General features: G+C 44.5%; 1 protein-coding gene across 1 annotated transcript in view; it reads left to right on the top strand.

Annotated features, from left to right (window-relative positions):
- Positions 1-947: 947 nt before the first annotated feature.
- The window catches only part of TBC1D32 (TBC1 domain family member 32), a 103,530-nt gene continuing 92,112 nt past the window's right edge, over positions 948-12,365 (top strand). The window contains exons 1-4 of the mRNA XM_066611150.1: positions 948-1,095; positions 3,306-3,460; positions 4,591-4,752; positions 11,928-12,105. Coding sequence (XP_066467247.1) covers positions 3,306-3,460; positions 4,591-4,752; positions 11,928-12,105 — 495 coding nt within the window. The 5' untranslated portion in view covers positions 948-1,095. The remainder of the gene's footprint in view (positions 1,096-3,305; positions 3,461-4,590; positions 4,753-11,927; positions 12,106-12,365) is intronic.

The following is a 12,365-nucleotide window of genomic DNA, read 5'->3' as shown; positions in this document are numbered from 1 at the left end:
GAAAAAACAAATGAATAATAGAACAGGAGCCCAGTAAGAAAACGACATATGGAACAGCACAATCAATCCTAGCTATGTTTACTTATCAGAAAGTCTCATAGTCTCTACTGGGACCTATCCCCAAGTAACAGTGCACAGGACTGCAGCTTTAGTAAATTAACAAGACAGACCTTCCCTTGCTAACTGCAGAGGAATAGTAGATATGTTTCACCAGAAAAAATTCCCACTGCTTTCAAGGGAGCCTTGCTCTCAGGTAAATGGGAGTGTATGCTAGCTACCCTATGCACACATCCTTGGGAGCAAGTCATTTAAAACTCCATATGAATGTAAGTGGGATCCTGCTCCACAACCCTCCACAACTGCTTCCTTGTCACGCCACTTCCACTCGCCTCTTTTTTGCTCACAACACAACCTTATGTCTGCTTACTCAGAAGTAAGTCCCACCGTATTCAATGGGGCTCACTCCCACCTAAGTTATGCACTGTATGGCATCACACTGTTTAGCATTACAACACAACACTGTGCCTGCTCATGCTGAAGTAAGTCCCACTGTGTTCATTGGGGGTTACTCCCACCTAACAGCCCAATCCTATCCACACTTTCCTGGGAGTAAGCCCCATTGACTCTGATGGGACTGACTTCTGAGTAGACATGCATAGGAGTGGGCTCTCAAACATGGACTGTGTAGCACTGCACCAAGCCGTGCCCTGTACAGCATTACAACACAGTCCTGCTCCTGCTTACTCTGAAGCCCCGCCGTGTTCAACGGGGCTTCCTCCCACCTAAGTCTCCACTCTCTGCCTGCGTTCTAAGCCTCACTGCCTCAGCGCAGGACTCTCCCCTTCAGCATCTCTACCCTACCCCCGCCTTTCTCCCGGCAGGCTTTGCGCTCCGCATCTCCGCGGGCGCTGCTGCTGCTGCTGCTGCTGTTGCTAAGGTCTCAGCGCTGGACGGTTGCTAAGGGCCGCGACTCGCTCGTCGGAGGGGATTGTCGCTCCGCCGCCCTTCCTCCCCGCGGTGTAGGCTCCCCCCGGAGTGCCCCACTTCCCTTCTCTCTCCCTCCCCCGCCCGCCTTCAGCCCCGCCTCTGCCCCAGGTAAGCAGCTCTTCGGGCTCACCCACAGGCTGCGCTGGGCGGGGTAGGCTGCTTGGAAGCAGCGCAGTCACAGGGACGCGACCCCGTTCAGTTCTATGGACGAGCTCCCTGGAAGGCGTGCGCGTAGCACAGGCAGCCCAGGGACGTGCGGTGGGTGGGGAGGCAGAGCCTCCCCGCCAGGGACGTGCGGTGCGAGCGTGGCAGGGGAGGCGGGACCATGGAAAAGTAGAGCAGCTGCCCTGCCTGCTTACACCCGAGGAGGCTCTGCTTGCGCCTGAGGAAGCTGGTGTAAGGAGAGCCTCCTTGGCTGGAAGCAGGCAAGGCAGCTGAGCTGCTTTTCCAGGCTGCCATGGGGTGGTCCTGCCTCACCTGCCACAGCCGCACCGCACATCCCTGCTCCCCACTGGAGTCCTTTGTAAAGCGCTGCCGCCTTGTGAGGCACCCCAGTACCCCCAACCCACATGGGTTGTGGGTGCTTGGGTGCCTCACAAGGCGGCGGCGCTTTACAAAGGACTCCAGTGGGGAGGCTCTGCCTCACCTGCTTCCCCACCCATTACACATCCCTGCGTTCCTGTGTGCGCTTCATGGAAGTCAAGGAGGCTTCCTTCCCTGTGCGATCGCCCTGCAGGCTTGGCTGAAGTCAGTGGGACTCGCTTCTGGGTACATGCACCATGCCCAGTGTCGCTCCTCCTGCCTGCTGCGACTCAAGACCACACTCTGGTGTCTTCACCTCCAGCTCCCCCTCTCCTTTCTTTATTATTTCAAGATACCTCTCTTCTGTATTTACACACTGATGATTTGGTGGGCGTGATAGAATAATGATTTAAAACCCAGGGCAGAGTATAGGCAGTACTCATGTATTTAGAGCAGTGGTCCTCAAACATTTTTAGCACCAGGATTCTCTTTTTGAAATGAGAGTTTATATAGCAGTTGGTAATCTTATTGATTGCTTACTGCTTTATTATTATTAACTTTATTTCTACCCCGCCTTTCTCCCCAGAGGGATTTAGGATTATACAGGTTGTTCCTCAGTATCTGCAAAAGTCCTGTTTTCTGTTTCCCCAGGCCTCAGAAGTCACTTCTTGGCAAAAAAGTCACTTCTGGTTTCCCTTGGGAAAGGAGAAGTTGTTTTTTTTTATTTTTGCGCTCTGGTGCCATTCAGAAACTTACAGGAGCTGCAGGCAAATCCCTGCAGTCTCTATGGCAGCAGTTCTCAAATTCACAGGGATTTTGAGCCTTGCTATAAGTTCTTGTGGGGCGGGGAGCATGTCACTGTCAAGGGGCGCAGGGGCTTGCCTGGATTCACCACAGCCTGCAGCAGCCTTCCGGGGGTGTGGGGATCCCCGTGCCAGCCTCCGCAGGGTCCCCCAACATGTGGAGACAGTCAGAATAACAATCGTGACCCACTTCCGGTTTTATGAAGTAGGTTGCGAACGTTATCTGACTGTCTGCATGCTGGGAAGCCCGGTAGAGGTTGGCCTGCATTTACTAGAGCAGGGGTGTCCAAAGTTTTTGGCAGGAGGGCCACATCAGCTCTCTAACACTGTGTTGGGGGCCGGGGGGGGGGAAGAATTAATTTACATTTCAAATTTGAATAAATTTACATAAGTTTACATAAATGAAATATTAAAGACGAACTTAAATGAATGAATGAAGGTCTTATAATAGCTCAAGGCCTATAAAAGGCCTTGCACAAAGCAAGGCTGGCCTTTCCTTTGCTGCCGCTACTGCATCACAGATGTGAAACAGCAAGCAGTGGAGGGAGCCCTCATCCCACAGCTCACACGAGAGGTCAAACAGTCGCCCTCACGCTGAGAGCAGTTGCGTTGGGCCAGTGCGGGCTTTAACAAATCTCTGGAGGGCCAGAGGCTCATTGGAGACTGGGGGCTCCCTGAGGGCCGCATTGAGAGGCCTCAAGGGCCACAAGTGGCCCCCGGGCCGGGGTTTGGGCACCCCTGTACTAGAGGGAGAGCAATTGTCCTTGTGCATCCCATCGCCGTGTACCTCTCAATAGCAGTTGTTGATGTCTTCCTTGTGTTTTTTCTTAGATTGTGATCTGTTTGGAGGCAGAGAGCTTTTTACTATGTAACTTTAAGAGTTTTTTGTGGATGATGTTGAAAATTGGTATAGTATATAAATATTCTTAATAATAAAAACAAATACATTAGATCCTGGAAATGTAGAGCAAAATTACTTTGTTTTTTCAATAGATGTCTCATTTTTCTTCTGAAGATGAAGCTCTCTTACAGTCTATGCTCAGGCAGTTACTGCAAAGTGTCAAAGAGAAAATCACAGGAGCTCCCTCAGTAGAGTGTGCAGAAGAGATTTTGCTGCATTTGGAGGAAACGGATGAAAATTTTCACAAGTAAACATACTTTTTGTTATTGTTCATGCTGGATAAATCAGTTTGATGCTGCCTGTTGGCCGTTGAGGAGAGATTGTTACTGCTGCTTCTGTATTTCTAAATAAAAATATTGTCCTTTTTCTGGTGAACTTTAGAAAACCACCCTTTTAGAAATACTGTAATTTAGAAACTGAGTCATATTTTAAAACTGTAATGTTTTTGTTAATTGTGGCTTGTACTCTCATAAAGAAATGTTAACATGGAAAACATAATGATAAAAAAGAATTCTAGTTGTGGGCCAGTAGTAATATTTCTGATTGCTGCTTGGCAGCATGTTGCTGGTACTTCTGCATATGATATATAAATTAGTGGATTGAAACTAAGTTGTTATACTCTTGCAGATGAGTTATAAATTACCAGTCTGTCCACGTATCCTCATTCTGAACATCTTAGGGTAATATGAAGAGAGTGGTTCTGGCAAACATTCATCTGTACGAAATCATTGCTTGCCCTAGGTGCCCTAGGGGCAGGTGGCCAACTGTACTCTAGTGTAACACAGGAAAGTCCTGGAGCACTTGTAGGAATCTTCCTGGCTTCCTTATGGTAATTAGCGAAAGCATTTATACATTTGGAAATAAAGTATGAGAGATATTCTGCTCTCTTCTTGTGTTTCATAATTTTATGTTGTGCAGCCCTAAGATTTTATGTACTATATTACACTTATGAAAGGGACTTATACATTTTGAATTGGTTGTTAGGCTACAAAATTCTATTACGGTTCAGTGGACATGGAATACTTCATTCCTCTCTGTGTCTCACAGCTCAATCTAGGCATGTCTACTCAGAAGTAAACCCCATTGTCTTCAGTGGAGCTTACTTTGAATAGTAAGTAAGCAGTAGTAGTAATAGCAGTATTAACAGTATATACTGCTTTTCAACAAAAAATGTTCACAAAGCACTTTACAGACAAAATCAAGTCTGAAAGTCTTATCTACTCCCAACCCTATTTGCTCATCTGTTATTGTGCCTTTGCGGAATTCATGGCATATTCTAAAAACAGCTTGATGGGATGCAGTTTATTAATGTTAAGAATAATTTGAAATATAATGACATAAATAAGTTGCATTTAAGTGTCTGAATGTTTATTGCAGTTATGAGTTTGTGAAGTACCTCAGGCAATACATAAGTAGCACCCTGGGCTCTGTCATAGAGGAAGAAACTGAGAAATGTACTTCAGCACAAAATCAGGGTGAAGGATCTGGCTATGATACGCTGGTTCAGCATGTTACGAAAAAGACTCGAGAATCGCAAGAGTGAGTACTTCTACAAAATGCATATAAAACGCCACTCTCCAAAGAGAATGTCTTTCTACATTGTCTTGCTCAACTGTTCTTTTCCTCCTCATTTTTGAGTGTATTTGAGTGAAACATCTTTATAGTCCTCATAATTCTGAAAGAATGACTTCTGATTTGACCTTCTTCATAATAAGTCTTTGTTCAGCAGTCTGTTAAAATCTTTAAATGTTTGAAGGAAACTGTGTAAAGTGCAAAATGCATAACTTTTGCTGGCACTCATACTCAAGTAGGTTAAATTTCATATGTGTAGTATCCTACAGGTGGAATTTATTATCACGGAAAAACTACTCTTCTGCTCTTAGTATGAACAAGTGCATAGGGTACTATAAAATAATGACAGAGTCTCCATTGCCGTTATAAACTAAATTACACAGTCTACAGATTAGATAAACCAGTGTTTTTAACCAGTGGCCATGGCACTAGTTTTTAGCCATGGCACATTTCTGTGCCACAAATAGTCTGCAGGTGTGCCACAGGCAGGGCCTCTGAGAGGAATTTTTTCAGGGGATACAAAGTTTCTTTTGGGCCCCTTTACAAAGGGAGAGGGGTGAAACAGAGTGGGGTAGGGTGGCGATGGGCAAGCAGAATGGGGGCAAGGAGGAGTAAAACAGGATGGGGGTAGGGTGGAGACAGGTGGAAAAGCCTTTGGAGCCCAGGTCTACCCACGCATGTGGCATTGGCAGCTACAGTAATATGAAAAACCAAACACACTCCTAAATCTCTCTAAAATCTTTCAAATATAGAAAATCATTGCAGGAAATTAGTATCATCATATTTAGGCTCACATTAGAATGGAAAGTGTCCTGTGCATACTAAAACTTGCTTCTGTAGCATCTGTAGTCTTGCAGCTGTGTCCCTGAGCTCCTCCCCACTTGTTCATGGTTAGCAGATCCACAAACCAAGGATCTACTGTAACAGGCCACAGTTTGCTCCCAGATTTGACACTGTGTCACGTATGCATTCCTCGGCCCAGCATATATAACTTGCCAGTTGCACACTCATGGTAGTGTCCCCAGCATCCCGTGATGGCAACAACTCTGAGTAGATAGGAAAATGTAACATTCCAGGAAATTTCTGGGCCCCTCCTTTGGCTCCTGGGCCTGGGTACCAATTACCCCCTTTAACCCCCTCTCCTAGGCCCTGGCCACAGGAGTTTGGGGGAGGGTCATTTATTAATAGGGTGATTGTGATTGTGAGCTTCCCCCCCCCCCACCAGCAGTATTGTGTGCCTTGTCTATTGTCTAAAAACCGATGGTGAGCTTTGGCAATTTTATCACCTTGTTAGTATTATGATAAAGGTTGAAAATTGCTGGATTAGATTGTACTGTATGGACTAGGAAGAGATGCAGGGAAAGCTTCCTAAAAGCTAAGTAGTAGGACAACATATTTTACTGCACCATGTGTGTGCAGTCAATTTATTGTCTGCAAGACTCCCCTCCCAAACTGTCATGTGGAATGTTTTTGCACTTGTTGCAATCTTCTTATTTGCATTTCTGATTTTTTAAAATAACATGAAAGGGATATATCTGAACTGTAAGAGATTAAGTTATACGTATATAGACTATCAGTGGTTCTCAAACTTTTAGCACTGGGACCAACTTTTTACAATGACAATCTGTCCAGGGCCCACTGAGAATGATGTCATTAATCTGAAAGTGATGTCATGGCCAGAAGTAACATCATCTAGCAGGAAGTGCTTTCCTGAGAATGCAGCAAGTACTGAAATTGCCCATGGGAAGCACTGAAATTCCACATAGGTAGGCTATAAATAAATAAAATTAATAAGAAATAATTAAAGTAAAGCAAATAATTAAATAAGGGTAGATGAGATGGGGAAGCCAGTTCTGTTCCTCCAAGTGAATTCTCCATGTAACCTGCCTGCAAAAACCTCAACCTCTCAACCCCCCCCCCCCAAAAAAAAAAACAGTAAGGTTTTCAGTCCTACCAATGCCCAGTTCAATTTTTCTTATATTTAAGCAAGTGCAGTGTGATTTGGGACAAAATCAATTTTAACTCCAACATTGTTTTTGTTTGGATTGGATTGAGATTCAAAGCTTCGCTCTAAACACCTAGAATTCTAAAAACCTAGAATAATGAGGAGAGGAAATGAGGTTCTGCTTGGGGTGGGTGGGAGGAATCTGTAAAAGACAACAACCCTTTCCAATCAAGTAGTGGTTCCAAACCTATTAGCACTGGAACCCACTTTATTTAATTACATGCCATCAGGACCGACCTAGCTTTACGAGACTAAAAAAAGAAAAACTAGTCTTACCAGCTGAAGCTTCTTTTTACTGCACTATGGTGAGAGGGTGCCTTCTGGAGCATTTGTTGAATTCCACATGCATAGGATTGGGTCCATTATGGTAGCCTTGCACTCCCTTTCTCCTGACCTTTCTCACAAGCCACGGCACGTTTGCTTACTCGCAGGTAAATGCAAATGTGTGGCAGAGTAGGGTTCAATACATTTGTCAACTGGTAGGGAGGGACTTCCTTCTTGGGTGTTTTTGGGAGGCTGCATTTATCGGATCAGTACCATTCTGGTGGCATTGGATTCCTCTCAGCCTGCCCTTCTCAATGGACCAAGGCATGGTAATCTACTCATGACTAAGTGTGCAGTATCGATCAGTTTCACTTTCCATAGGGTTCACTTCATTTTGGTCGTCTGCTATCAGCTTGTCAGTTGCAGCTTCAAGACCCACCCATAACCAGGTTGTGACCCACCAAGTGGGTCATGAACCACAGTTTGAAAAACTCTAGAGTATGTGGTCCAGATGGCAAATTCCCATTGATTTTAGTACAATATTTATTGAGAACCTAAGATCATGTATTCATTTAAAACATGTTATAGATAGCCATTTCTATCTTAAACAAGTTAACAAGAAAAAGTCATTTTATATAAAATAAAATAAACCAGAAATCAACTAAATCAGTTCAGAGGCAGTTTAAATGAGAAAATTTTGTACCTTTTGGGGAAGTTGAGAATAGGGCATGTTGTTTGTCCTTTGAATGCAGCCATTAGGTTGAATCCAGCTCCTGTTAGTGTAAACAGAAAAGTACTTTTGCTTGTGCAAGATATACTGATTTCTTTCTTGATTTCTTCCAGTTTCCCCATGTGTAGGTGTACATGCACTCACTGCAGCTTCCCTGTCTGATACTGTGTCAGAGTCTCCTGACCTTTGAGTGGTTTTTTTTTGGGGGGGAGGGGCACAGGGCTGCAGTGGGGAGGAGGATCAGAGAAACTCTGTTGTCTAAACAGAGTACAGCATGCACTATTTAGGATTCAGCTATTGGCCCAGTTTAGCTGTCATTTGGAACCGCACCAGGTGACGTGCGGGGGGGGGGTGATGCGCACTGGGAGGGTGATGTGCTAAAATTGCAGTGGTTAGGTGTAACCCCATCATGTTATATACCATTGGATGCGGAATTTCCAGCTGAATGCAATGCAGAACATGGGAGTAAAATATCTCATTATCAAAAGTTATTGGCAAAAAACCAGAAAACAAAAAATGCATGGAGTCCAATGGAAAGTGAAACCGAGCCATATCTCGCATTTACTCGTGAACGTGCCTTAGTCCATCGGAAAGGGCAGGCTGAGAGGAATCCAACAACACCAGAATGGTCCTGATCCAATGAATGTAGCCCCCCAAAAACACCTGAGAAGGAGGTCCCTCCCTCCAAGCTGGTGAATGTATTGAGCCCTATGGAATGTGAAACTAAGCCACAAGGTCGCATTTACTCGCGAGTAAGCAAAAGTGCCTTGGCTTCTGGGCAGGTCAGGCAAAGGGAAATGCGAGGCCACCAGAATGGTCCTGATTTGTTGCAACTGGAGCTCAACAAATGCTCCAGAAGGCAGCCACCCACCCATAAAAAGAATGAAACAGAGGCTTGACAGGGTAAGGTGAAATTTTTTTCTGTTTTAGGCTGTAATCCTGTCCACACTTTCCTGGGAGTAAGCCCCACTGACTATAATGGGACTTACTTCTGAGTAGACAGGCATAGGATTGGGCTCTCAGACTTGTAAAGCCAGGTGGGTCCTGATAGTGATATACTTGAAATATAAGAACTTAAATTGAACTGGGTACAGGTTAGGGGTGAAAATCTTACTGAATCTTTTTTTTTGGGGGGGGGGTGATTGCAGGCAGGCTGCAGATAAAATTCACTTGGTGCAGTGGTATTGAAACTGGGGCTTCGCGACACCCCAGTGTGTGGGTCCTGGCCTCTGCCCCCTTAAGGGGCGGGGGCAGCCAGGGATCACACCACTCAGGGGGGCTGCAGGGGCTTGGGTGCACTTGTTCAAGCCTCCTGCAGTCTCCCGGTGGCGTGGGGGGCCCTGCGTAACCTTCAGCAGGGCTCCCTGGGTCAGGAAAAGGGAAAGCGGAGCAACTGCGCCCCGCTCCGCAAAACCGGAGCCTGGCAGGAGGTGACACCACTAGTGACCAAAATCACTAAAATTGCAGTTTGCAAAAATAATACCATCATGTTATATATCAATCAATGTGTAATTTAATGCAGAATGTGATGAAACAAACTGCGTTGAAATATCTTTATTCTATCAAAAGGTACAGCCAAAAAACCAGTGGGGGCGGGGCGATGGTAGATAACCACACCCACCACCTGGATTGTTGCCCCGCCCACTGCATGGGGGTGATGTGCTGGCCTCCCACACCAGGTGATGTGAACTCTAGTGACACCACTGCACACAATGGGTTTGATTTTTAATAAGAACCCCTGGAGTTCAGTGCTGTTTTGGGAGGATTTATTTTCTTAGACAGCCCTCTTTTACTGAGTCTCCATAACTTGGGATGGTGGCAACAGATACAAATTACCAAGGCTTTCCCCCTAATTAGCTTGCTGGTCCAGCAGGGGCGTCACTAGGATTTGCTTCACCCAGGGAGGGAGGCCTGCATGTCACCCCATGCAGTGGGTGGGGCAACACCCCAGGTGGTGGGCGTGGTGATGTACCATCGTCCTGCTCCCACTGGTTTTTTGGCTGTACCTTTTGATAGAAGGAGGGAAGGAGGGACCTCCTTCGTGGGTGTTTTTTGCAGACTCCATTCTTTGGATCAGGAACATTCTGACATTGTTGGAGTCCTCTCAGCCTGCCCTTTCCGACGGACTAAGACATGTTCGCCTACTCGCGAGAGAACGTGGCCACGTGTCTTCGTTTTGCTTTCCATAGGGCTCAATACACTTGCAGCTGGGAGGGAGGAACCTCCTTCTTGGGTGTTTTTTGGGGGCTGTATTCGTTGGATAGTGACCATTCTGGTGTTGTTGGATTCCTCTCAGCCTGCCCTTTCCGACAGACTATGGCAATTACGCCTATTCATGAGTAAACGCGTTATCAGCTCGGTTTCACTTTCCATAGGGCTCCATGCATTTTTTTCTTTCCGGTTTTTTGACCATAACTTTTGATGGAAAGGAGATATTTCAATCCAGTTTTTTTCATTGCACTCCGCTGGAAATTCCGCATCCAACCATTTATGGCATGACGGGGTCGCTCCTAAAACTGCAATTTTAGCATGTCATCCCCCAGTGCACATCACCCCCCTTGCGCATCACCTGGTGCGGCCCACACCCCCTGCGATGCCACTGTGGTCCAGTAAAGGGTAAGTGGGAAGCAGGAATGAGAGCATGCTAACCACCAGGTTCTGCTCCCCTTAGTCAGCTGCCTTCTCCTGGGAGTTTATTTTTCTGACACTTACTGAAATGTTTCTGTCTAATTGGATAATGGATGAGTTTGTACCAAACAAAATAATATTGGGTATGTGGACTGTTTTAATATAAACAAGTAGATGGCCTTCAGACAAAGGGGACATACCAAATGAATGCAAAAATACCAAGGGCAAGAGGGACTCTTTGTAGGAATTTTCAGTGCATCTTTAATGATGAGATCAATCTTAGGAACGGTTTAATAGTAATTTCAATGATATGTGGATAGTCTTGTTCTGCAAAAGGAAATTAGAAATGTCATTGTGAAAAAGTTTGTTACTTAATCAGTGCTTAATTGCTTTTATAAATTAATGTGTGGGCTGCTGTATTTTAATAAGCCATTTATTTACATTTAGGAGCTGCAAGTCAAGCTTTAGTCAACCATATGAAGTTTTTTTCTGCCCATGAAAGTACTCATGTATTAGAAAGCACAGATAAATCCATGCAGATAGTGGAAAGCCATGATGTGGTCTTTGTTTATAAAATGTCTTAGAATAATAGGATCTTGTTGAGGAGTCTGAAACTTCTTAAAGGTGGTTTTTTTAAAATTTTGCAGCTTTTATATTATAGAGATAGTTCATTCTGTGCTCTGAAGAGATCAGGAAGACAGGGTACGGAAAAGAGGAAAAGAAATTCTAAAATGGGTAGAACTTGCTCCAGTGAAAATCTAGAAAGCAAACGCAGCTCAATCTGAGCTTTTATAAAGAAAATCTGTTTTGCTGCATTTTTGTTTCGTTTTTTGGGTTCCCTTTATTCTTTGGTACTGATTGGGCCTTGGTTGTTAAGGTGCATCTGGTTCGCACCTGCTGTATGACTTTTGACCCAACAAAATGCTGCATGCAAATTTCTGTTGACATAGTCAACATTAATTTAATAATTACTTTATTACTCCAGTACTTTATTACTCCCAAGAGGTATTGTAGATGTCAGTATGCATGATGGCATCTTTATGAAATGCATAGAGAGCAGGGGTGAGACTTGAAGGGACAAGCAAGAAACAAAGCAAAATGCATGGAAAAATGGAAAGTGGTGCTAGTGTACAAAGTACAAAGTAAGAGCCCTTATTTCTCTTTCAAAACAAGATTTTTGTAACACTTGAGCTTTTTTACTTGTATTCTGATTAGTTTAGTGTTTTGTGCTTCTAAAAACTTTTTTTGTGAGGGGAGGGTCATTTAGCAAATTCTATAAACCTACGGTCAAGTGTTAAATCTGTTCCAGCCTCCCCCTAAACTGATTTTCTGGGAATTAAGTTTTGTGAAGTTTATGGAGACTTGCTTCCTTGTGTCAGTGTGATGTTATCCAGAAAGAAGTCTGCATTATTTCAGTGGGATGTACTTCCAGGCTAACAGGTATCAACCTCTGAAAAATATGCTTTCTGAACTTTAGTTTTGTTTCATGTTTTAAACCTATTCTTGCTTCTGCAGGTACAGAGAAATGATGCATTCTCTGAAGAATGTCATGATGGTTGTAGTTGAATCTTTGATTAATAAGTTTGAAGAAGATCAGATGCGCTATAAAGAAACGCAAAGGAAAGTGAAAACTGAACAGCACAGCAGTTACTATACAGATAACTGTTCAGATAGTGATTCCTCATTTAATCAGGTATGAACTTGGTACCTTGAGAGGAGACACATGTGTTCAATAATTGGATGGATCTGAGTAACAGCCTTGAAAGTAACATGTTCACCTCCTGCATTTCCTCCCATTTTTTTAATACTTCCTCTGCCTGTGCTCCAGAAGACAGGGAGGGACAACTCACATTCGCTGCTAGGATCCCATGGTGCAATGCTAGTGCTGGCTGCTATGTCTTCCCTTTCAGATCTAGGGCTCTGCAGTCTAAAGCTGAAAGGGGAAGAGAAAAG

Source organism: Tiliqua scincoides, chromosome 1 (genome assembly GCF_035046505.1).
Source record: "Tiliqua scincoides isolate rTilSci1 chromosome 1, rTilSci1.hap2, whole genome shotgun sequence".
NCBI lineage: Eukaryota > Metazoa > Chordata > Lepidosauria > Squamata > Scincidae > Tiliqua > Tiliqua scincoides.
The sequence above is the reverse complement of the archived record's forward strand: the minus strand, read 5'-3'. Positions and strand labels throughout refer to the sequence as shown.